Below are 25,376 nucleotides of genomic sequence, written 5' to 3' on the forward strand. Positions count from 1 at the left end.
TATACAATCAGAGGCAAGGAACCCACTTTCTTCTACAGCAAGTATCAATTTTATGATACAAAGCTATTCATGATAAATACGTTTCTGGCCTGATCTTGTAACTGCTCGATTATTAGCGATAGGCCACACAAACACTTATATTCCCCAGGATCACTATAAACCTATTACTACGGAGTCTAGACAAGGTAAGCAAGCTATAAGCTGATCAAGGGAAGTCAAGAGGGGACACGTAACCCTCCTTCCTCCAGTCCAAGGCCATGTCCAGTACTACTCAACAACACAAACATGCTACACGTATAGACCACAGCTAGCAGGACAAGCTGCTCGGCAAGTCAGGTTTAACCACCTCACTCTGGAAAAAACTGACATGGAGATCCTGAGAGCAAGCAGATCCCAAGATTACGAAGCAAAAGTGCTTTGGAGAAGAGAACACCACAAAGTCCCTTATTTCCTATATTGCCAGATTGTACCTGATCCTGTCATTTCCTAAATGAGCAGATGCCTCCTCTCATTTACTGTCCGTACCTGTCCCTTCACTTTATGGCTGAGCTACTGTAGAAGCTGAAAAGGCAACTCCAAAAGTTTGGTGCACAACCTGCACCATTGGCACACTACTTTCACACACTAATAGCCACGTTTCCAACACATGAATGTATTTCCAACAACATATTCATAACACTTTCTGATTTCAAGATCCCTCATGCTTACTTTTGCCTGCACTCAGCTTAAGTCGCTCGAGAATAACATTTTCAAGCTTCTAGTACGCTTATATTTAAAAATAGTCACAGAACACTTTTTGCAACTATAGTTTTATTGAAAACTATTTTTTCACCAAATAGCCATATATTTAGTTCTTGTATCTACAAAAGTAAACACCTGAAAAACAACAGCATTGTTAGAAAAATAACTGTATTGCAAAGTTAACATTTTCACAGTACTGTTAAATATATGCACCCACCAAGTACATATATTTAATGAACAACATACCAACTTTGGTATGAGTATAATCTTTTGTCTAAATGACAATATTTTATAGAGCTTACGTACAGCAGCATTAAGGTCCTAAGAAATAATCTTTAACAAGATCATCACGACTGTTAACAGCAGTGCCGTAGATAACTAGCTACTGGACACAACTACAGGAAGAACAGCACCAAGAACTGGAGAACGTAATACAAACAGTGCCATAGTAAAAATCTATGTCCTTAACTTCACTAAAGTATTTACAGAAGATGTGCATTTTTAAAACCAACACAATAATGGTTGGAAAAAAGCCTTTGGTATCGTCATCTCCAGTAACTGTACTTATTTCACTGAGGCTGCTAAATGAAATAGGCTCCTACATCCCTGACTTGAGAGAAGGAAAAGCACTAGTGATATACTGCCCGATAGAGCTGCTTTGTATTAACTCTGTAAACCCATATGTAGTTAATCATCACTGAAATACTACACTCATTTGGCTATTACGAAGAATTCACAGACTTTAAGAGAATTCTTGTCCACTTAATCCTCATTGTTTTTCAGGTTATAAATAGCAAGGTGCAATGTAACTGTCAAGCTTATACTTCCCATCATCTTCCCATGCCACTTTCTAACACAAAAATCCTGCTTTTAAAAAGTTTTCTACGCGAACTCTGTAAGCCTCTGCTATGTTATACCCTATGGTTAACATTTTAAAAAACCTACTCCTGATCCTGAAGGAAAACACTGGAAATTCTCAGTGTGAAGTCAGGGAAGTACTCTGATGTACAGGCCAAGTACAGTACTACTAAAACCTCTATTAGAGAGGATCAGTTGACCTGACTATAGAAAAAGAGAGTTCCATGTGGAATTAAATTCTCAAATATGAGAAAAAATGAACAACCATGAAACATCATTAACTGTTATCATGTCAACGAAGCCTTTTAGAATTTGCTGAAATTACTTTTGCTGGCATCTTACTTTTCCGATTCAGACAAATCCTACCATGCTGCTCCCAAATTTCCAGATTAGACTCATTTTGGTCACAACTTCCTCTTCTGGCTCAGCCTTCTCCTCCCTCACTTGCTGGTTATTTAAGAGCAGAATAAATTATAAGGCAATTAAACTGACATCCGTAACAAGGGAAGCTGACAGACTAAACCATACACATTCACAGACAACCGTGATCCACAATGCCAAAGATGTCAATGGGAACAAGAGCAAAAAAGACAGACATGATTTTGGAAAAAAAAATATAAAATTTTAAAAAATGATCGAAGTATGGTGTACTACACCGATTATATAGGAACATATTCTCAACTCTGACCGCACCGTGCCCAAATGAAGAGTAAGAACTAAGCCAAGCAGGGAAACTCCAGCTTCCTAACCCTCAGAAACCCAGCCCTGACGCAGCACAGAGCCATCTCCCTGCACCCCCGACTCACAGCAGGAATGGGCAGAGCAGCGCTGCACCAGAATATATCTGTTCCCTCTCTGCGAGGGCAAGGGCAGGAGGAACTGGATGATCTCTCTCATCTAGCTTTCCGCAGCCAACAGCTTTGCAAGAAACTCTCGCCTGGAGACCTCCAGGCTGCTCAAGTCCACTTTGTGCAATGACCAAACATTTCTCATTTTTGTCTCCCTGAGATACAACACCATTATGAGAAAGAACTTTTCTGAAGAACTCTAAAGATCATTTGCAGAAGTTGCTTTCGTCTCCTCAGCTGTCTCTCTCACACATTAAGGAAAGCAACCCTACAACCCGAGAGCTCAAGCTGCTGACAAGCTGTGCTGTACGCAGAGCAGCTGAGAAGTGCTACGCTTAATTATGCTACTTTTATTTCACAGTTACTATGATCTGGTTTTGAACGTAAATATATAGCAAGAGACAGAAATATTTAATCTTTTAAAAAAATAAATGAATTTCATATAATAAAATAGGAATTACAGTAAGACTGCTACCCTCCAGTAACAACCATTACTGATTTTGTATGTGCACCCTAAGTTGCAATTAGATCTTCTATGTAAAGCCTCCTCTCCTCCGTTTGAACAACATACATCCAGTCTGGCTAAGTTAAATACATCATATGAAACAAACCAGTCAGAAAAATTTACAGAATACCTGAAAACCACAGCCATACTCCAGTGTATTTTTTAAAAAGTCCTAAAAGTACTCAAACATAATACCAATAAAATATACAAGCCTTGCAACAACTTTCAGGCCCAAATAATATACCCTGTTGTACATATGAACAAGCAGCATGTTTTTCTCCTTTCAGTGACATAGAAAACCAGACTTTATAAACAGCTTACAGGGCTGAGCAACCCAGTGCTTTCACAGCTCCGAATCTCAAGCTGAAAAACCCTGAAATGCCTGAATTGTCTAATGGACAGAGCACTAGACCAGAACTCAGAAGACTGAATTCTATTATTAATTCTATTGCTAACACGCTCAACAAGCTGAGGTATGTTATTTTCCCAGAGAATACAAGGAAAACATCACCATTTCTTTTATAAAGCACTTTGAGATCTACTGATAAAAGAGAAGTTTAACGCAGTATAAGCACACAGTATGATCACACCAATAAGATAGCCAAAGTGCCCATAACATGAACTGACAAAAATTATCTTTGCACAAAAATTGCACCATGGCTGCAGTTACACAATATCTGGAACCAGCACATTATCAACCTGATCAGCTTTGGGGAAGTTACTCTATTACATTACACCTGCGATACGTTTATTTGCAGCACGACAACAATGGAACAATTTGCTTTTCCTAGTTTAAAAGAAGCGTCTCATATTCGCAACAGTAGCTACGCGTCCTCAAGATCCTCGTTTTGTCCTACACTGTCCAAAAGCTACAACCCGCTCAGCTGGGCAGAGCCCAGGTAACACGCTTTCATGTGGTTAGTGAGGTTCTTCTGTGTACCAAAGCCCTTGCCACAGAAGAGACAGACAAAAGTACGCTCGTTTGAGTGCACAGACATAAGATGCCGGTTTAAGTCTGTCTTGTCTCGAAACAGCTTGGCACAGTTAGGACATCGCATCTTCTTACAGTTGAAGTGGATGGTCTTTTCGTGCCGATCCATGTTTGACTTCAGAGTGAAGCTCGCGGGGCATTTGGAGCACTGGAAGCGGGCGAGATGGCCAGGAGGGACGCTGTCAGCAAGGCCAGGCCGGGAGCAGTCAACCAAGTCGAACGGGAGAAGCACGGAGAAAGCGTGCTCGTGGATGTGCTCCTTCAGCTCTTCAGCACACTGGAAAACCCTCCTGCAGAAACCACAGGTCAGCCTCTTGGCTAGGGCTGAATCCAGGAACAGGCCATCAGTGGTTATGTCCATGTCTTCAGATCTCGAGAAACTTGTATCTAAAATAGAAATACACAAACACACGTACAAATCAGTGTTTTCTAGTATAAAAGAATGATAGTTTAAAAAGAATATATATTTTTCTCTCTACTTACCTGAATCAGAGTTATCAAACTGCCAAAGTGCTAAAAATCCATCATAAGTGGCCTGCAAATGAAAAGCAGACTTAAGTTAAGGCAAGCATTTACAAGAACACATTTTTGTAGTTAGTGCTCAGACTCCCATCTTAACATTGCTTTCACCCTTTCTTTAAGTGAGGCTCACTATTTGACTTGGCAACCCTATCTGCCTTTACAAAGCTCTCACTGTCAAAGCAGCTAAATTAACTGGGCCATATTTTGCAAGATTGGGTGTTTTGAAGACAGTAATCAACACGCCTATTTAAGGTCCTGGGTAACTACTCAGTTTCTAGTCTCACTAAGCATCTGTAGCTCACACTCAGGCCAATGGGAAACACTAGATAGAAAATTTCTAGCAGATACAACAGAACTGAAAAATTTTCCCTTAGCCCTACATAGCTACTTTTTTTTTTCCACATAGAAAAGCCCATAGAAAACAAACACCTTCTGCATAGTTCCCTTTATGCAACGCGCTCTGGCACCGCTGATCCAAATTACAAATAAAAGCTGATTTTTTATTTTTTTTTCATAAACCATTTGCAATATGCCAGTGTGCGGCAGATGGCAACCCTCTATGAGGCAGAGGCATGATGCAGCCTGGGCAGGTCTGCTGGAGACTGGGCAAGCGGCTACCAGCCGTTCTGAGCAGCTCACTTTGCTCTAAGGTGGCTGCAAAGGAAAATCTGTGTTTCCACCCATTTGTTTAATGAAAATAAAGTATCATTCAAAAATATTAAGAAATGCCAGAGAAAGCTATGGATTTTACATCAAACTCCTGTAATACAGAAAGCCAGCCTGCTTCTATCTGAATTTAGACAGTTACAAAGAAACCCAAATGCAAAATGCCAGAAATGGGCAACGGATAGCCGGGGTCTCAGCCACCTTTATGCCATAATTATATTCTTGTATGTAATGTTTTGCAAACAAAGGGATTTACAATAAAAAGGGCTTGTATACTTAAAAAAAAAAATAGTTTTTTGAATGCAAGTGCTGTTGAAGTAAGGCAGAAAAGCTAAAATTAGGACAACACTAGCCCTGACCTCAACAGACTTCTAGTTTTAAAATAACCTGTATTTAAAAAAAAAAAAAAAAAAAAGCTAACAGAGCAAAGTATGAGGTATTATGGTCTTTCAAGGTACTCCTAACTGGGTAAAATTTGATTAAACAGATACCTTTGGATTTAAATTTCTTTGCATTTTTCCCCACGATCTTACCTGGGTTGAGGAAGGCACCTCTCCTTTTATCACGGTTTCTGGTGACATTTCACCAGAAGAGCAGATCTCAGGGGGGCTCTGAGTGGCAAGGTGTGATGAAGGCAGCGGGGGAGATGGTGCTTCCACTTTGCCATCACATTCGCCCCTTGAACGATTCAAGTTGGTGCCAGGCCCTGGGGAACACAGGAAACGAATCTCACCCACGTGAACTAGCACCAGCTGGTGGTTTTAAAAATGGCCTTTGCAAAGGCAGAGCACCAGCACTCGCAGCTTATCTTCTGTCAGTGGGAGGGAATGCAGCAGGACAGTGATGCCAGGCTTTTTTTGTTTGTTTTTTTTAAAACTAGCCTCCCCACCCAAAATGCCTCGTCTGCGCGTGGTGTATGTAGTGGAGTTACATCGCATGGCACGGTCACTAAAGAGTCCGTCGGCAGAAAGAAGCACAGTGCAGCACAAATATCCAGAGCAATCACATTTCTGAGAGACGCCTCTTGGAGAAGCACCATTTCAAACGCGTACGTTTCAATCTCCAAGTAACGTACACACAAACTTTATTCTACTACTAGCTTTCTTGAAAATTTACGTCAAAGCTTCAGATCTCCAGATTTGACCACGCTGTTTTATTTAATATAGTACTGCCAGTCCTTGATCTCAAAGTGCTTTACAAAAGATGGGAAAAAGTATTCTTTTAATTCTATAGTTAGCAAGCATAGAAGTTCAAATATTTGTACAAAACTATTGAATTATACCTAACAGTCGTTACATTCTAAAAATCCACCGTAAGTTCAAAAGGAGAACATTATTTGTCCAGCCAAAGCAGAACCGTACCCTCTTGACTATACTGTAGCAACAGCCAAATGGTAAACAATATTCCAGAAACTGCACTGATAATCAACGACAAATCTACGTACAAATAAAGACTGTGTAATCAAGATCAGCGTACATTACAAGTTGTTAAACGAACTGTAACAAACACCTTGACTGAATATTGGAATGACATATTGAACAGGTCATTATTTTTGAAAAGCAAGCAGGTGAAATCAGAAGCAAATAAGGCATAAAAGTAAACAAATTCATATTGAAAACACTCTATGCCCTAAAGGCTTTTTTATTTCTAACACAAAAGAGTCTGATTGAAACCTTTACAGATATAAAACACACACTCTTTAATGCAGCTACAAATAACAAGTCAAAGTTTATACTATGTCCGAACACAATACACTGTGATCTGGGTCACAACAAAGCATTTGAGTGAAACCGTACAAAGGTTTCTAAATGCGAACAATCCCAAACTTAACTTTTTATCAGCTATCAAAGGAAATTCTGCTCTTGTGCCACAAGCTGGGTGTTTGATTTACCTTCCTCCGCTTTGATCGCAGACTAAAATCTTTCACAACTTAGTTAACTCTATTCAAGTGTGATAACAATACTTCAAGTTTTCATTCTAGTGGTGCTCATCTATTGCTGTTACAATTTAAAGGCAGGACAACAAAATGCTAAAACCCCATAAATTCAGGATAGGAAAAAATGGGGGAAAAAGCGAATTCATCAGTATTTCCCATTAGACACTGTTACCATGAATCCAGCTCTCCAGGTCCATAGCAGAATTCCTGCCTAGACATCCACACATGCCCTTTTTTTCCCCTGAACATCCCAAACTGATTCAAACTGCCCTGTTTACATTGAAGCTACACACGGTGACCACGGACAACTTAGAGGCATCTCCGTTAAAAGTTAAGGCTACTGAATGAGCAGTGAAATAGAGTAAGGAGAAACAATAAACTCAATCATCCAACATGAGCCACAAAGATGTACAACACAACAAAGTACAAAGATGATTTTTAGAACAATAATTAATATTTATTTGGTTTCCACAACTGCAAGTAACATAAGAAGACAAACCCACAGAAACGCCCCATACTTTGTACACGAGAACGCAAACAGCACCTCAATTTACGTTTTGTCCCACTCTGACTAGTACTGTGAGAAACCCTTTTCCTTCCTAAATTTGTATTGGAATGAATTTAATGAAAAGTATTTTAACTTCTAAATCAGAAATCAAAAGCACTTTCCTTCAGTCAGCTTTGCATATGAAAGATGATGCACTGGTTTAGCAGTATTTATATGAATATAGTATTCTCTGACAGCTGGACAGTAAACTATTGTGGAAAAGAGAAAGGCAAAGGTTGTTATATCTCATTTAAAATTGCATCCATTCTCCCCTAAATCTTCGTTTACCATGTACAAAAATTCCACGCTAAACTGAATACCTTTAACTCCCTCTTGGGAAAGTCGACCACTATGTAAAATGTATTCCTTTAAAATCCAGTGCAAGTATAAATTATTGGCTCCAATGAACCACTAACTAAAAATAACGTATTAGCTGGTTTGCCCAAAAGAAAAGGGCTCTGTGTACCATGTAATCACTTGGACAGCAAGCTTCATAGGAATTGCTTCTATAAACAGTTTCAGTTGCAACAGGGTAAACAGGAAAAGCCAAACTTAGACATATAAAAAAGTATGCAATGTACTATTCTGAAAACATGGAATAGTCGCCCTTTAAGGGAATCAGTCACCCCAAAATCTGAAAGTTTTCTGACTTTTTGTTTCTTTAATGACAAAACAAGGATGTAAATTAACCAACTCATTTTCTAATGAATATTAAAATTCTCATTCTCTTGATTATACTTGGCAAAACCAGCTAAAAAGAGTCAACTAAAGCCTCTGAGACTTTTGGAGATGTGGTGTAACCGTACGGAACTGCTACCAAAGTTCAGTATCATAAATGAAATAAGACACGCATTATTAAACCAAGGAGCTCAATAGAAGAGTGCTGCTGAAACTGGAAATCAGTGAAGAATAACCTGCTTTTACAGACGAACCATGAAAACATGTAAAGACAAGGAAAACTGAACCTCTTATAATGTCTCATCTGGAAGACATCCCCAACAACAAACTATGCAGGTTCACTAACTAACGGATCCCAAGACAACCTCAGTGTTACACATGAATAACTCACACGTACTTTTTTTCTGCAAAACCCACATGTTCTTTAGGTTTCTGACAAGCATATAACAACGTCAATCTTGATCATACACCATGAATGTCATAAATTCTCAGAGCCCTTCAGCTCCAGGTCATCTGGCAACTGTGTTACCCAAATGGCAAGGTATTTAAATTTTCCCTTCTGATTTTAAATTAGTTTGAACTGGTTAACTTCAGAAATGCTGTACTTATGTTTGACTACATCACAGTGATACAACATCCCCCACACATCCTGGGCTTCATTTTCCATCAGCTCAATGTTAAGTAATTTCACACCTCGTACGATTGTTACAATACGCAATGAATTAGGAAAAAAGAACACAGGGTAAAATGAACTATATGGAAGAAAAAATTAAAACTTGGAATGTATGCAGTAACTTGGAGAGTAATTTTCCCTTTAGAAACAGCTCACCAGAATTTTAAGTATGTATAATATACTCTTTGGATCTGTCCACCTCCATTAAGCCTTTTCCTCCAGAAAAGAAAAATAAACGTGAACACTGCTCCTTGAGTCAGTTACTTACTGTAGTGCTTCATAAGAGAATACAAAGACAATCCAGTGATAGCAGTTAAGATTAAAAACACGCTTCACATTTTTTAAACTTAAGAGAGACTGATCACTTAAAATTCTTGAAATTAGTGTGTTTCCTTTTCAAATCAGACAGATGAAAACTGCACTGGTTTTGGTTTTAAAAAAAATAATTTAAAAAATTCTTTTCACTGTGCTCCTGCCTAGTCCCCCTGCCTCTTTTTTTTTTTTTTTTTTAATATAACCCAGGACTTGAAATGACTCAACATCCTCAAATTGTGTTTGAAGAAAAATGTGAAAAACACCTACAAAGCTAGCACCAGCCTAGATTGTGCTTTTAGATCTCCAGAATCGTCTTACCACTTGCTTTACTGTCCTTTCATACACTGAAAATTCTCATTAAACTTGATGTCCTATTGTATTCAGTAACGACCACTTAAAAGCAGGCGAGTCTTATATCAGAACATCTTTTTCAAGTGATTAAAATAAATCGTTACCTATGAATCTGAATAAGATGAAAGAAAAATATGTTCTTTAACTCCCTGCTTCTGTAAAAATCCTCTTACCAGGCCACAGCCACATCCACTTACTGGTGTGAGAGCTACAGACCAAGCGAGCAGTCTTCTTTTTGTCTTATACAGTTCACTTTGCTTCCATAAAGATGAGATAATTGAAGCTTAGCTGAATGAAATTCAAGTAATAGTGAGAGGACTGGAAAACAGGGACCTCAAATACAGGCTGGAAGGACCTCCCGAGTCATTGCACCCCTCAATGAGCTATCATTTCCCCCCTTTTCTAAATGTATCAATCTTTACTTTAAACCTAGCTGGTCTTCTGCCTACACCATGCCTGTTCCCAAACTCCACTTCTCAGCTGGGTAGGCAATCTCTAATTTCTAGCCCAAATTTCTCACTGCCTTATACTCATTTGTCTTTACACCAAGTGGTCCTTCATCTTTTAAGTAAAATCTAAAATCCTCCAACCAAGAGAAGGATGATGGATAGAGGGCAGCCCCATCATTATTACAGTTTATCATGACAGAAGATGAAACCGCTGATTTCACCTGTCACGAGTCACAGATTGGAGCACGCGGTGCATAAATCACCCTCGCAGCCGTGCATCGATCTACGCTCCCACCCGTCCCGGTGCCAGCTGAGGGCACTCTTCTCACTGCACGCAAGCCCGGCAATTGAACTGCCGCACAGGATCTTTGCTATTTCATTGCAACGAAGGGATTTGCAACCCAGGAGCCTAGTTTGAACCATCTAAATCTGATTTAATTGGAGATCATTCAGTAAGCTAACTACTGTGGAAGAAACAAGAATATTGCATTAGCAACTCCCCCAAACATTTAAGCTACAGAATAAAGTACAAAAATTTTACTTTTTCTCTCTAAATTTTGAAAGATTTTTTTAAAGTAATTTTACTCTTCAGACATGAGAAGCAGAAAGAGATACTAAGACTGACATTATGTTGTGCAGTTACTTCCCTTTATCATACAACTGAAGTGACCATTAGAAGTTATCTATCTTTTGCCACTGAGGAAAGTAAAAATAAAGTAAAATAATAGATATCTTGAGTGAACTTTTCATTCTATTTAATTGGTCAATTTTCTCAGTATAGATTAAAATAAACCTGTTCTGCTGGAAACTAACATGTAGTACTCAGAAAGCCACTGCTTGCTCTATTTTATGTCACAAATTATATCCCCGTCTTCTGAGAGTATTATTAAAATACAGCATTAATAATTTTTCTTTCTTTGGGCACTACAGAATCAAACTATTTTATGATTGCAATGAAGAAAATACAAACATATGCTGAAAAATAAGCTGTCCACACATAATGGTACACATCAGCTGTCGCCAACAGATCATCAGTAGAAAAACATTCGTTTCCATGCATGAGTATAACAAAACAATCAAGAGCTGCTCACTACTTAGAGAGAGGTCTAAAAGTAAACAGCAAGAAGTAAAGATCAAACGATCTACAAAATCACAACTGTTTCAACAAACACAGGAGCAACAGTCAAGCCTTTCAACATTAGTCAGTTTCGGATTCAAAACCTTTGGAGCTACCTCTTTTACCATAAGGACTCAAAGACTTTTTTACGTTGCCTGTAAGTACCATTTTGCAAACAAGCAAAACAGACATTTGAGGACAAGCACTACATACATATGCACTAAATACTTTCTTCCATGGCTTCAGCAGTTAACATTAAAGCTGGATCAGTACCAGACACAGGTTTCCAAATTTTATGGAAACTGGGATTAAGCAGGACTTGAAACTGGATATAAACATATCAGTAGTAATAAATGAGACAGTGACCTCTATCTTCTTCTCGCTAAAGATTTCACTTAAAGTGTCAGTAAACAAAAAATATAAAAACACAAACTTACGAGAGAGAGAATGCGTGCCTTTGGGTAAGTACTCAAACAGCAGAGAACTATCCTCTCCCAGCATGTCGGCTTTCAGAGACAGCAAACTGTTCTTACTCATGAGAGCTGCTCGCAGGTTGGCGACGGTGGCAGCCTGGAGTGCATCCTCCTTCTCTGGAGTCAGGGGCTGAGAGATGTAGCTGGCTTCCCCACCGATGAGGGCTTCGTCGACGTTCGCGTACGGGTCCGATCGCTCCACTCTGCTGTCAGAGCTGCTGGGCTCTGTTACTGTCACATCAGCACCTGCGTGACGAAAGAAGCCGTCAGAGATGCCAACAAATTCCTGAGATGTGGCACACCGACCATACGTGCCTGTCTAACCATGGGTCCAAGTAACTGAGAACCGGGAACTTATCACCACCTATTTTGGCCTTATCGGCACTTTTCACGTGAGTGTTGTTTCTCACCTCCCCTCTTCCAAAAGTCTGAAGATGAACTTGGCCATTCAGAGGCTTGATAGAAAGTGCACACACCCCACAGCTGGGGGTTTCTGTTCTTCCAGCCTGCACCCATCTGCACCCTTCACTTCTGCCCCATCAACAGGTCTTAACTTCAGCACCACACGCTATGAAGGGAATGAGATGTGTACAACCTCCCCCACAACCAAGTAACGGGATAAAACCTCATTTATTTTTTTATTTAAAACTAAGATTTCAGGATAGTCTGCTAGTACTGAAATTACATTCAAATGTTTAAGTAGTGTTTTTTCCACAGTTTTACTCTGGTAGTCCAAATTTTCATTCTTTCATTTCTTCTTGATGATGAAGGTTTTGAAAAACTCCAATAATAAACAGCTTATAATAGTGGACTGCTAATTAGTATAAATCCCTTGGGATCACTTATCTGAAAAATACACATTTTTTTGTTAAAAACAAAAAACAAGGATACAGATTAGCTACTTGACAACAGGTAGCTACAAAGAAGCTGTATAAAAACATAACAGACTATTAACAAAAACATCAATTAGTGAATCCAAATAAAAATGAAAAAAGCTATGATAAGGTTAATTCCTCCCTGCAAAAACACTGTTTATTTTTGTATTTTGGGGGAGGTCTAGTTAAAGATTCTCTCTTCTTTGAACTTTGACTCTTTCATAGTCTTAAATAATTTATGTATTTTTATGTAAAGGAAAGTGACTCTTATAGTCCTCTCTATTCTTCACATGAAACAAAAAATTATCTACAAAAAGGGCTGTTACCCCATTTATAAAGTGCGTAAAACAAACTGCAATTACCTACTCCAGGATTTGCAGCAGCAGAACACAGCTGACATGCTCAAAACCTAGTCGAGTACCTGGCAAACAGGGCTAAAGCTTCCCAACAAATGGATGCCTTTGTAGCATTTATACTATCAAGACATAGATGGAAAAAAAATCCAAATCCAAAGAGAAGGCATTGATAATGAGTGATCTGATGGAAAAAAGCTGTTTTGGGGATCCTGAACCTTTTATTGCCTCCTAATTCAAAATATATTCAAATCTACTTAATGCAAGAGGCAACTATTACAGTACAAAATAGTGGTATGACCTGTACAAAATTAACACCCAGCTGCTTTCACAAATTCATCTTGCACTTCTGAGGGCAAGGAATTCAGGTGTTGTCCATATACACCACAGCAATAAACTTATTCCCGTACAGAAGGTTTCACAGCAGCAGAGCTCACGAGAAGGGAAGAGGAAGAGTGTGGCACATTAACACTTGGTTGTAATGTTCAAAAACTTCAAACCAGGGCAAGACATCAATCTGCATACCCTCATTAAAAAAATGCTAATGAGGACGCTGGTACACTGCCTACCTCCTGTAACCTGGAAAACAGCTAAAGGAAGATCATTATTTTTATCTCCCTTTTACAGGTGGTAACTGCCAGAGAAAGACATGGTGACTTGCTCAAGGTGTCCAGCCCGCAGAGCCAGGATCAATCAGTGAATTTCCCAGTCCCAGCCCAGGGCATGGCAGATTCCTTAACATGTTCAGATTCACTTTACCAAGCTGTACTGTACTACCAGTACCTCTTACTGTTAAGTTTTTCCACTTCATTTAAAAAACAAAAAAAACTCAAAACAAACAATAAGGAAAAAATGATCATTAGCAGAGTACTCCTACACCCCGGAGATGTAAGGAATACCCAAGGCTGGGAGCCACAAACACAGCAGCAGCAACTATGAACTATTAAAGATGCTCTCTCTCTTTAAAACAAACCATTCTCCCTCCCCCATCTGTGTTTTGCTTGTATAATCTCACATGATCAGTTTTATTAAATCTTAGCCAAGCAGAAGAATTCAATTGCTTTGAATTTTTACAAATTTTATCATCCTTCTGTTACTGAGTGAGCAGGTAACAGGTATATGCATTTTTCTAGATGATAATGAAGTTTGTTTTAAAAACAAACATTTCCACAGGAAGGGAAATTATAAGAGTTTAAAAACCAGCAGCTGCTACAAAAGGTGGCGAGGAAAGTAAATTCTAGCCCATTAAACTGGTAATGTAACAGACAGCTTTATCAAATCAAAGCCATGGTAATACTGCTATTCCTCTGCTCTTCACCGCCTATGCAGCAAATCACAGCAAATAACTTGGGCCAGAAAGGGTGTTTGTCAACGGAACGGTGTTGCCAAATAACTGGGCAGGCAGTAAATCACCTTGCGTTTTCTCCCGTCCTTTTTCATAGCCAATTACAGATGCTGATTGACAGTTGCCAGAATCTGTTGCTGCCTGCTGCACATAAACACTAATTGCTAAAACACACGCAGATTAATTGTAACCACAACAAGACATTAAATGTTCCTCAAAAGCCAAGATTAGAGACAGACAGTGAAATAGAGGCTTTAGAGCTTCCAGTATTTATAGCTGATGTAACCTAATCAAATACGCATTACGGCAAAATAAATATCCACTTAGTCACATAAGTACTAAAGTACTCTCAGTACACCAAAACCCAAAAATGCATGAAGTTCCTCTTCACAGCGCCTCCAAAACCACTTCTCTCTTCTCTAGAATACAGTTTCTCTTAACAAGATTTAGCCAAAGAATTATATGAATCAAAAGTATCCGTCACTTCCCAGTAATCTAAACTGTTTACTACAGTGCTTCAACAGTACGTAAACCAAGCTTTAGTAAATGAGCTTCTATTTTGCAATTATTCAAGGCAGCGGGTCACGTGGCAGCCTGAGCTCTCCATCCAACTCCTCCACATCTCATTTTTCACACTGCTGAGACAGTCCCTGCGACTGCACGGATTCCAGGCACCGCTCGCAGGAAATCCCGATTGGGGCAGCAAGCTAAACATGGGATTAATGCTGCTCTAAAAAACTGAGCTCATTAGTCTCTTTAGCAAATAATTATTTTGCAGTTATTCTATTACACCAGCCTACTTCCCAAAACACAGAAGCTTTAGAAAAGCTTTATTAGTTTGTTGACTTGGATGAATATTTTTTATTATTTTTTTTTTATTTTCAAATAAAACACAGGGCCCACCTTTTTACAATTTTGGCAACAGTATTTCCATGCATCTCTGAAACTGCGAAAGCAACATTTAACTGGTAAAGTTCTTGCCTACACATGAAAGCCTAATGTCAAAGGAATATAGGAAGCCCGATTATAAGCACCTTCTCACAGAGATCACACATCCCAGCTGAGCACAGCACGGCAAAACACCCTTCATTCCCAACCACAGGCTTTAAGAGATCTATAAACAGGAATAATGCTCACGCCAGTACAACAGGAGCAGTACAACATCCCGAATGCACACAGCGTGGCTACTGCGCAGACATTTATGCTTGGGCAAAACAAAACCGAACTGTATGCTTGCTCTGCAAGGGAAGTACAGCCACAGGAAACTCGTTCGTTTTGCTACACCATGCGAAGCCCAAATCCAGATCAGAAATCCCATTTATCAGCAGGCATGCCACTTCTACCTTAAAAAAAAAAAAAAAAAAAAAAAAAGAGAGAGAGAAAAGAAAAAAAGACTGAAAGTCATATAAACTGAGCTCCTGTCACAAACCCAGGTATGAAAAAACCAAGTTGTACTAGTCAGAAAATCAAGAAGTGCTACAGACATTAGCCCCTTGGGAAGGGCTAAGGCAGAAATAAAGGTGATGTAACTTATAGAAGTATCTGAATGAAATGTTAATGTGATAAATTGTTTTCCAAGATCTAGGAGAAAATTGACAACAAAAAGCATTAAATCTAGGCAAACAACTGAAAAAAATACATGTGCCATTTCAGAAAGACCAAGGAAAAGCTTCTCTATTTTAAAGAATCCATTTGAATACAATCAATCAATGGCTTTAATACACAAATTTTTTTTTCTTCTCTCTGCTTCAATCAGTTTTCCTCATTACAGCTTAAACTCAGCTGTTACCAAACTACCTCCTCAGCGTCTGTTTCTCTCATACCACTTATTTCTTGTTTGTATTGTGTTTTTACCTTCTCATTAAACCCCCAGTGGTGTTTTCTGTTGTTCCCCAGACTCCCAATCCTATTATTCTCTTTCATAATTTGTTTTTTCAATCATTTTTCCATCTTTCAACTTTTATTCCTGCTCTCTCATGTACATAGTTGAATATCTTCTAGAAATCTGTAGCTGGAGAACTAAACCCCTGAGAAGAGAGAAAGGTGTGAATAAAAGCCATACAAGATTACATCTGCTGCCAGAAACTTGAAAGCAGAAACAAGCTCTTCCCCAAGAACTAAAGGCAACGTTTTGCCAGGTCGCTATTCCTCAATATTGCTCTTTTCATTACAGTCTCAAGGCAAGAGGCGATCCAAGAAGTCTGTCATCTGCTCTTCAAAGTCCCTTTCTGTTTGGCAGAGATACAAAGCAGTAATGCTTCTCCCTTGGTCTTCTGAGTTTCCAGGATGATGAGGTCGCATGACATGCATCATCAAGTGACTGCCTACCTAATCAAAGTGACCCAACCACCAGCAAGGTGGGGGAAGTCAGCCAGCAAATACAGCAGTCCTTGAAAGGAATGCAACAGTATTTAGCTTATCATTTACAGCCAAAGCTTTAAGCCAGTTTCTGCAAGTTCTATCACCCTGGCAAATTTCAGGAAGCTTTTAGGAGCCCTTCAACCTCTCCTCAACTCCCCTCAAATTTAGCGCTTTTTCACACAGCATGAGCCATTGCTCCAAGCATGCCTTTTTGAACGGGAGGTTATCACTGCTCAGCACCTGGAGTAAACTCATCGGATCTGTACAAGTCCCCACAACCTCCAAAGACAACGGCAATTCAAGCCACCTCCTGTCACAGAAAGTGTCCTTACCCTTTCCGCACAGCTCACCCGACCGCACAGCTGCGGCAAGTGTTTTGGCAGAACTTAAGCCTGTAGGTGCTTCAGCAGAATGAACGCCATCGTCCTGCTGGTTTCACCAGCATCCTTTTAACCCAACATCAGTAACACCGTCAACTAAACCCAGCCAAAGTCGCTGGCTGCTTGCATTTTGTGGACACTTGCCAAAGCTAGGGGTGACAGCAAGATCCCACAACTATCTGGAGCTAATTAAAGAAACGCTGGATAATCTTATATCCTACTCTTATTTATAAAAACCACTTGACAGTCATAAACAGTAGAAGCCCAGCTAAGTCCACCAAATACTTTCCCTCCCATAGGCAAATGTGAAGCAGGGCTGGCAAGTCATACTCTTTATTTTCTTTTTAACACATGTAAGAACAAAGCACATAAAAACCCACAGCAAAGTTTATAGGGGGAGAGAATATCCCTTCTTTACATAAGTTAGGGTAGAAAGGTGAAGGGAAGGAAAGACAAACTTTCAGGCACATCAGGGCTGCTGTCGGGAACAGAAAGGCAAGCATCAAGGAAAGTACAGTTTGAAAACAACAGCAACTGGAATTACATCTTAAGCAGTGTCACCAACAGACAGCTAGCGCGTAGCTGTCCTGACTTGTGACAGCGTTACTGCTGTATTACCTGCATCCGTTTTTAAGAATCGTAGAATAAATTAGATTGCAGTGACTTCAGGGCTACTTTTAGAGTTAGATTCTGTTGCTCAGGGCCTTGTACAGGCCTGAATATCTGCGAGGAGAGAGATACCACAACTTCTCCGGGCCCTTCCCCCATCATCTGACCATTCTGTGAAGAATTTCCTCCTTCTACCCCATGAGAATTTCCCGTCCTGTAACTTGTGTCCATCGCCTCTCATCCTTTCTCCATACACATCTGAGAAGGGTCTGGCTCTGGACAAACCCTCCACCTCCCTTCTCTTCTTCAAGGTTAAACCAAGCTGTCTCAGCCTCTCCTCATACACATCATCTTGAAGGTCTCAGCTGGGCTTGCTCAAGCTTGTCAAAGTCCTTTTTGTCCTGGAGATCCCCAAACTGGATCTTGTACTCCAGACGTGGTCTCGATTCCCCTGACATGCTAGGTACGCTCTTTGTAAGGCAACTGAGCACGCAGCCAGCCTTCGCTGCTGCGAGGGCACGCAGACCCCTCTTCAGCTCGTTACCCACCAGAACATGTTCTCTGCAAAGCTGCTTTCTCACTCCTTGTCTGCCAACCCATACTGGTGCATGGGGTTATTCTGTCCCACATGCAGGACTTCACATTTGTCCTTGCTGAATTCATGCTGCGTCTGGCACCGCCGCCTTCCAGCAAATCATTCCGCCCAGTCTGGCGTCATCCAACAACTTGCTGAGGGTTCGCTCCATCCACCACCCAAGTTGCTAATGAACAAAGTAAATGGCATTGGCCCTGGAAGCTACCTGTGATGGATGCAGGCACTGTGCTTTCTGGGGTAGTTGTTTAGGATCTCCTGCACACAGCCGGATAATTTTTAGTGTGGTGGCAAATGTAATATTTTTTTTGTTTACAACATGACAAGCAGAAAGGGTAGAGAGGGGACAGGGAGGGGGTCCCAACATCAGCACTTCTCCCATCCCAAATGCTCATTCCTGCATCCTCCCCTGCTACTCCCTCAGTTGTACCAAGACTACATGTATAGTTGTGAGGTGAACTTGAGACAGGAACCAATATGTTAAAAATAAACTGGTTTATTAAAAAAAGTTATTTTTAAACCCCGATCAGTTCCCCAATCCGGTTCACTGTACAGACATTTTCACAGAACAACTGCAGCAGAGCGTAGGGGTGCAATTAAGTACCAGGGGAAAGTGGGAGCCACTTAAAACTCAGCTTTTCTTTCAAGGACACTGCCAAATTATGACCTGAGCCGAACTCTTCCGGAAAAAACTTAGGTGAAATCAAAGACTTAATTTTCTGAGGTTCTTCTACCTGTTTGTTTGTGTCAAGTATCTATAGAGATCTGCCTGACAGCAGATTTCATCTAAAATTTCAGGGATGGTGTTTCTTGTAGAAGTTTAGGAAGATTTGGCTTGGTCTCCTTCTGTGCAAAAGACATAATTCATTTTTAAGCTCACAGGGAAGGGGAAAAAAAAAAAAAGCTTTAATTTCCTAGTGTTTTTTCTTGGGAATAAAAAAAAAAAAAAAAAAATCAAAAAAGGAGCACCTGGACTGGTAGAAAAATGACAATCTTTTACCAGCTGCTAAAAATATCCTTGAAGCTTGTACTGTATTTCAGATACCCCTCTCCTTTCTAATAGAAATCCTTCAAAAGTGTTTCACAACTTCCCAGCTGTTAAGCAAAACCCAGCATTCTCACATACTGTAATATGTACATAGAGAAGTGATGCCATGAGCTATATTGGTTTTGATTAGCACTATTTTACAAACATAATAGTATACATATGGATATAATAAATGTGCACAGCATTCAAAATAAGCTCCAATATCCTAACAGAGGAAACCATCAGGCAAACATAGATATTTAACCACAACATATATATATATAATCGTTAAAAACTGCCTTTATGTTAAAGACTGTAAGATATCTTAAGTGAATCCTTATGGAACGAAAAACATGGTCTCCCCCAGGCTGCGCTTTCCCACCCCTCCTCTTCCAGGTTTGAGTCCTACTACAGCTTCTCAACCATGACTCAAAGCAGGGTGACCTGGGACACTGTCCTGCACTGTTGGGATTTGAGTTGCTGAAAAACACCATCCTGCATAAAACTGCAAATTTCCAATGCTGTTCCTGTTTCTGGAGGGCTCAGAGGGAGCTCATGCCAACTGAAAGGCAGCATTCATCATATAGGCTTGAATACAGTTTTCAAGCCGACAGCCATAGGATGTTCACCATGTGTGTTTTACCAACAGACATATTCTCCTCAGTACCTCTAGAATAGTATTTCTAAAATAAAACAGGCTTGTTCTACGCAAATACCACCTAGTTTTATATTGATATTTCTGCAGTGGAATTCTAAAAGCACAAGTATATCTCCATCTTTGCTCTCCTCAAAACAATAATCAGTGTGCAAATATCAACTGGAAGATTCCCTCCACTCTTCCAGGTATCTGAAAATAAAATAATCAATTTTTATCTCTTTCCTGTAATATTTGTTTTCCTAACATTGAATCAAATTCTGGAGATATTCTCCTGTGGTCTGTGTCAGCAAAAGGAGCTCCTGGCCCCAAACCCAGCTGCTTGCTGCTGCTCTCCCACTGCCTGTTAGTGACCTCAACTCAACTGTTTGTAGGGCTACAGAGTAAACCTGGTCAATGAACTGATCTTCACCAAAACAAGATAAAACAAAACACCCAAATCCAAAGAAGAGAGAAATGGTTAAATTGGATGAGTTGATTGTTTTTGAAAATATTCTAAAATGGAATAAATAAAGTGGTCCTTGCAGGAGCAGGAGTGACTGGGCAGTGCAGAAATACCTTAAGCCACAATCATTTCCCCAGAATATGCAGAGAATTGTACAGTGACTTCAAACAGACTATCACTTTAGAAATACTAAGGTTGACTGTAAGTTTAACCTCTTTTTCTAAGTCTCATAACTCATGCAGTAAAAGGACTGATATTACTGTCTTCTGCTCCTCAGTACAGAGACAGTCTCTTGCTGCACATCTGCACATGAATAGACACAAACATGAAGGGATAGAAATATAACATTCAAGTACCACATTAAATATGAACACTAGTACTCATGATATGACAGGATGCCGAGTTACAACCTTTGAAAATTCTCAGAACAAATATTTACCTTTTGAAACAAGTGCCTGTAAGAAATGTAAAAAAACCCCAAACAAACAAACAAAATCTGAGACCAATACAGCATAGTTTTCGGTTTTGATTCCTAGACACTGCATCTAAAGAATGAATTCCTACTATGTTTTAATGCAAAAGCAGCACTTTAAATAGGAAAGTGCAAGTCTTGAATAGTGATGATTATAAAGTAGGATTAGAATTTTTTTATGTTAAAATTCTAAAACCTTCTTGATTTCTCACTTGTAATTTCGGTAAAGAAACAAAAAAGGGGAAAAAAAAAGATTTTTTTTTTTTAAAAGGTTGAGATCTCTGTAAAGATGAGCCTAGCGTAACCTTGGTACAAGGAACAAATAAAATAGTGAGAAGGGCACTCAAGAGAGGGGAAGTGCCTCTGATCTCTGGAGTTAAAGCAGATTAACAGAATCAGGGCTGTTACCATAGGGAGGAGGAAGAGGAGGAGGAGGGCTTTGGAGCCTGGGGAAAATGGAATGCAGGGTGGGGAAAGGAAACAGACACTGAGCTTTGAGCTAAAGCTGGTTTAGGGTGGAACCATTTTAAAGCCAGGGTGTAGCCAGGGAGTAAGTGTCTGGGTTTAAAGCAATGATTTTAGTTTCCAAACTTGAAAATAACCTGACCTAACCCTTTAATAACAGAAACTCAAAAAAGTTATTCCTGCAAAGATGGCATCCTAATAATTTTGTTAGCCTGTAACTGTGGTGATACAGAGAACCTGAATTATTCACTAAGCCCTCTCTGCAATGTTTCTGCAAAATTCAGCATATGGACACAGAGGTGGGGGGGGTTGTTTGTTTGGTTTTTTTTGGTTGGTTGGTTTTGCATTTTGCTGCAACTAGCAGCCACCTCCACACAGTAAACTGGATACTTCATGCACATGAAGAGAGTACCAAAGACGGTCTTGAAACCTGGGCAGCTCCGTAAGCCAGAGGAATGCAGAACATGGGCTAAGCTGATTTCGGTGCTAAGAAAGAATTCTGGGGGTGGCATTACAGCACAAATCTGTAACCCCTCCAGGTCTGGCTGCCAAAGAAAGCCTGGCATCGCCGACTACCACTGCTTAAGGTGTCGAAATATCTCCCCATTAAAAACATCATTCAAACCCCCTCAATTGTAGCAAAGGAAATTTTAATACCTTGCACTGTAACTACAACTTCATGAAAAGCAGGTGGAAAAATGCAGTAATTAACTTAATTTTGCAAGTGGCAGGCAATTTGTAATTTACTATTACCTACCCTCAAAAATACTCCAGCACCTTTCCAATAAGCTGAATGTTTTGATCCAAAACATCTATCCTCCTTAAAAAGTGATCTTTCCAAAGTTGAGCATAAAAGAGTGATCTAAATAAAGAATTAACAGTAGGAAACTATTAAAATTTAAGCCCGTGTTGTTTTAGGACATCAGATATTAATCTGACAATTGAAAACTTAACCAGCCTAGTTTTCATTTACAGCTGTAGCAAATACTTAAAGACCTGCCTTAAGTTTTTACATTGCAAGCAGAACTCAGACCATGGCAGATGGATTGGAGACTCGATCTTTTCAAAGCAAAATCCATTTAAAAGAAGAGTAAATGACTGTATTCTGTCCCAATGATTTCTTCAGCTGCCACGCTACGTGGATCCTTTCAACACTGCACGCTTTCAACCCACCTACTAAGACTTCCCTTAGCATCACCTTCAATACTTTTGTTTTCGACCCCCAAAAAATCTACAATTTACCAATATATCTTTATTTTAGATAAGATGAATAGTGAGTACCAAGTATGTGATAACACGTCTCACAAAAGATACGCTTTTCGTACACTTTTTGAGGAGCAGGGAAAGAAGTTTTGGGCAGGCCAGAGTAGATGGATCAATGTGCCGCTAATGGGAGACAGGCAAGGCAGAACAGCATGCAGGAGCACTATTATTTACCATGCAGTTGCATTCCAAGCTGGAGCAAAAGTTTGTTTTTTTTAAATATTGGGCTGTAGAGGTTAAAAAGAAGAGTGAAGAATGACTGGACAAGAGACAGTTAGTTGCAGTAAGGTTTATCCATCTCCAATGGGAATAGCTGGGTATAAAAGCCTAAAAATCAATTCAATCTTTGTGCCTTAATGTTCAACAGGTGTTCCCAGTACGGACACCTTCTGGTTTAACCTTGCTCCCTCATCTCTTCAGTCTGTCTCAGATACCACCTTTACTACACCAAATTCAGGCTCTTTGTTCTCAGAACTTGTCCTCAGTTCTCTTTTTCTATTATCCCTCTTCCCGCTCCTTGTTCTGTTCTCTCCCGTACCATGCTACCTCTCCTCCCCTTTCTCTGTCTCCATTCCATGCTGGCATAATCCTTCACACCAAATAGCCTCCGTCGCCAATTGCAAAGTCCCATTCTTTCTGAGCAAGTTCACACAGTGTTTTCTTTATTTCTCCATTAATATTAACCCTCAGTGCTAGCCTGCAGATCGTCTTTTTTCTTCTCTTTTAAATACCAGCTCTTCAGGACAGGTAAATTGATTATTTATAAAGCATCATGTAAAGCCAAAAGTATTATACAGGTTTTGCAGAACAAAAATCTTAAGAGTTCCTTAAACACCTGAATCCAAACACCACGCTAATTTTTTTCCTCTTCTCATTATGCAAGACCTCTATTCCACTACTTGGACTAATATGCTTGCCAAATATCACAGTAGAAACAACAGAATTTTCACTGGGTTTTTTTGGTTTTTTGGGGTTTTTTTTTAATAGTAATAATTAAAAAAAAAATCAAGGAAAGATTTGAAGATTTGCACTGAAAAGCTGAGTTACAGGAAGCCCGGTAGCTTGCTGACAAAAAGATTTTTTTGCAAGAATAAAATAATCTTATAATAAGACAATCTACACATTCACCTACCTGCACTCAGACAGGTCCAGAGACCTCACCAGCACAAAATTAGTTGAGAGTTCATCTAGACTGAGCTTTTTCTTGCCTCCCTCTGAAGCCTTCTGAAATGTAAGCTCACTATATGATCCAACTGTTAAGCATCTGTGCTCGCCAACAACTCCTGTAATCATAATTTGTTCTCTAGAAACCAAGACAGAAAAAGGGATAGGAAAAGGCTTACGACACCAGCTGCCTCCAATCTTCACAGAGAGCGAGTAGCACAACTCCCTGCAGCAGGCACCAAAATCAGATTGTGTCACTGAAAAGTTATGAACTTGAATGTCTCCTCACCACGAGGGAGGAAACTTGGGCATAATTAAAGATTTTGATGGGAAAATACTAAAGGAACTTTGAACTCTGCAAAGTCAGAAGGATATAGCGAAGTCCTGTTCATCCTTCCCATGAAGGTCACTACTCTGGGCTTACTTAAGTCCTGAAGCTCTTCTTACAGAATACAATTTCACTACACGTAACCAAAGTAAAGCAAAAAGTTCCCAAACCGTAGCATCTTTAAAAGCGACTGTTCTGTTTTGAAAACAATTAGCTTCATTTCACAGTCAATTGGCATACAAAAATTCACTTGCAGCTTTAGGGTGCAAACACTCAGAAGATGTGTGGGAGTATTTCCTTTGAAATAAATTCCTGAATCATAACTACTATGCTTGAACTAGCACATTAATAAAACCATCAATAAATTCTTCAAAAGTCACCCTTGAAGTGACAGAGTTTTCCATTATACGGAGAGGCAAAACCAGCAAGCAACATTTTGTTCTTCTAGTGAAGGTAACTGTCTTCTTCAGCAAGAACCTTTTAAATACCACCCAATCCTGTTGTCTACGCATTCAGGACATGTAATCCTGTAAAAACTGTATCCAGCGATAGCAGAGGAACAGCAACCTAAGGAAAATGAAGATGCTCAAGGCACAAGACTACTTCTGAATTTCGTAAGCATCTTTGATATTAAGACTAATAAATAGCAATATGTTTCTTTAGAAAACCTATGAAATTCAAGAAAAAAAGGTTAAAATAGAAGACAGACCTGTTATTTTGACAAGTCTGTGGAGGAAATTCTTCTTGGCTCAGTTATGAAGAAAGTTATTATTTATATAAGCCTATCCTTCAGTTTACTTTGGAGAATTGCTGTTCCAAGTTAATGCAGCTTGGTGAGGAAAACATATACATGAATGTTTCATACAAGGAATGACAAACTGACATCCTGAACAACCCAAACAGGATGAGAAAGAAAAAACCTAATATGTTTTATGCTAAACAGAGAATCCAAATTAATAAATTGAAACTAGCATGAAAAGATGGTCCTTATCAAGATTTGTGCTTGACTGACACTACCCTGTAGAAACTGAGAGCTTAATCACATTCTCAATCTAGCATCTCAACTTAGTTTGCATTCTTTTGCAAATTCTATTTGATCATTTTTTCTTGGATGAAGAAGATACACTCTTCATGGCAGACATTAAGAATCTCTTGCTTCAGTTGCTATTTCCATGATGTTAGATTACCATTAATAAGATTACTCCAGACACTCCTTTTTATTTTAATCCGTAGTGTGATCAAATTCAAAGACTCTCAGCAGCACCTCACCAGCATCTAGAAAAGAATCGACTGATTCTGAAAGAATTTTCTTATCCTTTCAATTAAAAAAACAAAACAAACAAAAAAAACCCCTGTGTCTTTCTGAGGCCCC

General features: G+C 39.5%; 1 protein-coding gene across 7 annotated transcripts in view; it reads right to left on the reverse strand.

Annotated features, from left to right (window-relative positions):
- ZBTB46 (zinc finger and BTB domain containing 46) overlaps positions 1–25,376 on the reverse strand; it is a 60,867-nt gene that overhangs the window by 13,172 nt on the left and 22,319 nt on the right. For 5 of the 7 annotated variants that reach the window (XR_011327898.1, XM_069802515.1, XM_069802481.1 and 2 more), the window contains 4 exons: positions 11,635–11,916; positions 5,665–5,837; positions 4,427–4,478; positions 4,019–4,330 (listed from right to left, as the gene is read on the reverse strand). Coding sequence is in view for 6 of the 7 variants with exons in the window: in XM_069802515.1 (XP_069658616.1) it covers positions 4,019–4,330; positions 4,427–4,478; positions 5,665–5,837; positions 11,635–11,916 (819 nt within the window). In the remaining variant the exon portion in view is untranslated. Of the gene's footprint in view, positions 1–632; positions 4,331–4,426; positions 4,479–5,664; positions 5,838–11,634; positions 11,917–25,376 lie in introns of those variants that run through there. The other 2 variants (XM_069802523.1, XM_069802534.1) reach the window with 2 other exon arrangements.

This window comes from Haliaeetus albicilla, chromosome 2, assembly GCF_947461875.1.
Source record: "Haliaeetus albicilla chromosome 2, bHalAlb1.1, whole genome shotgun sequence".
Classification (NCBI taxonomy): Eukaryota; Metazoa; Chordata; class Aves; order Accipitriformes; family Accipitridae; genus Haliaeetus; species Haliaeetus albicilla.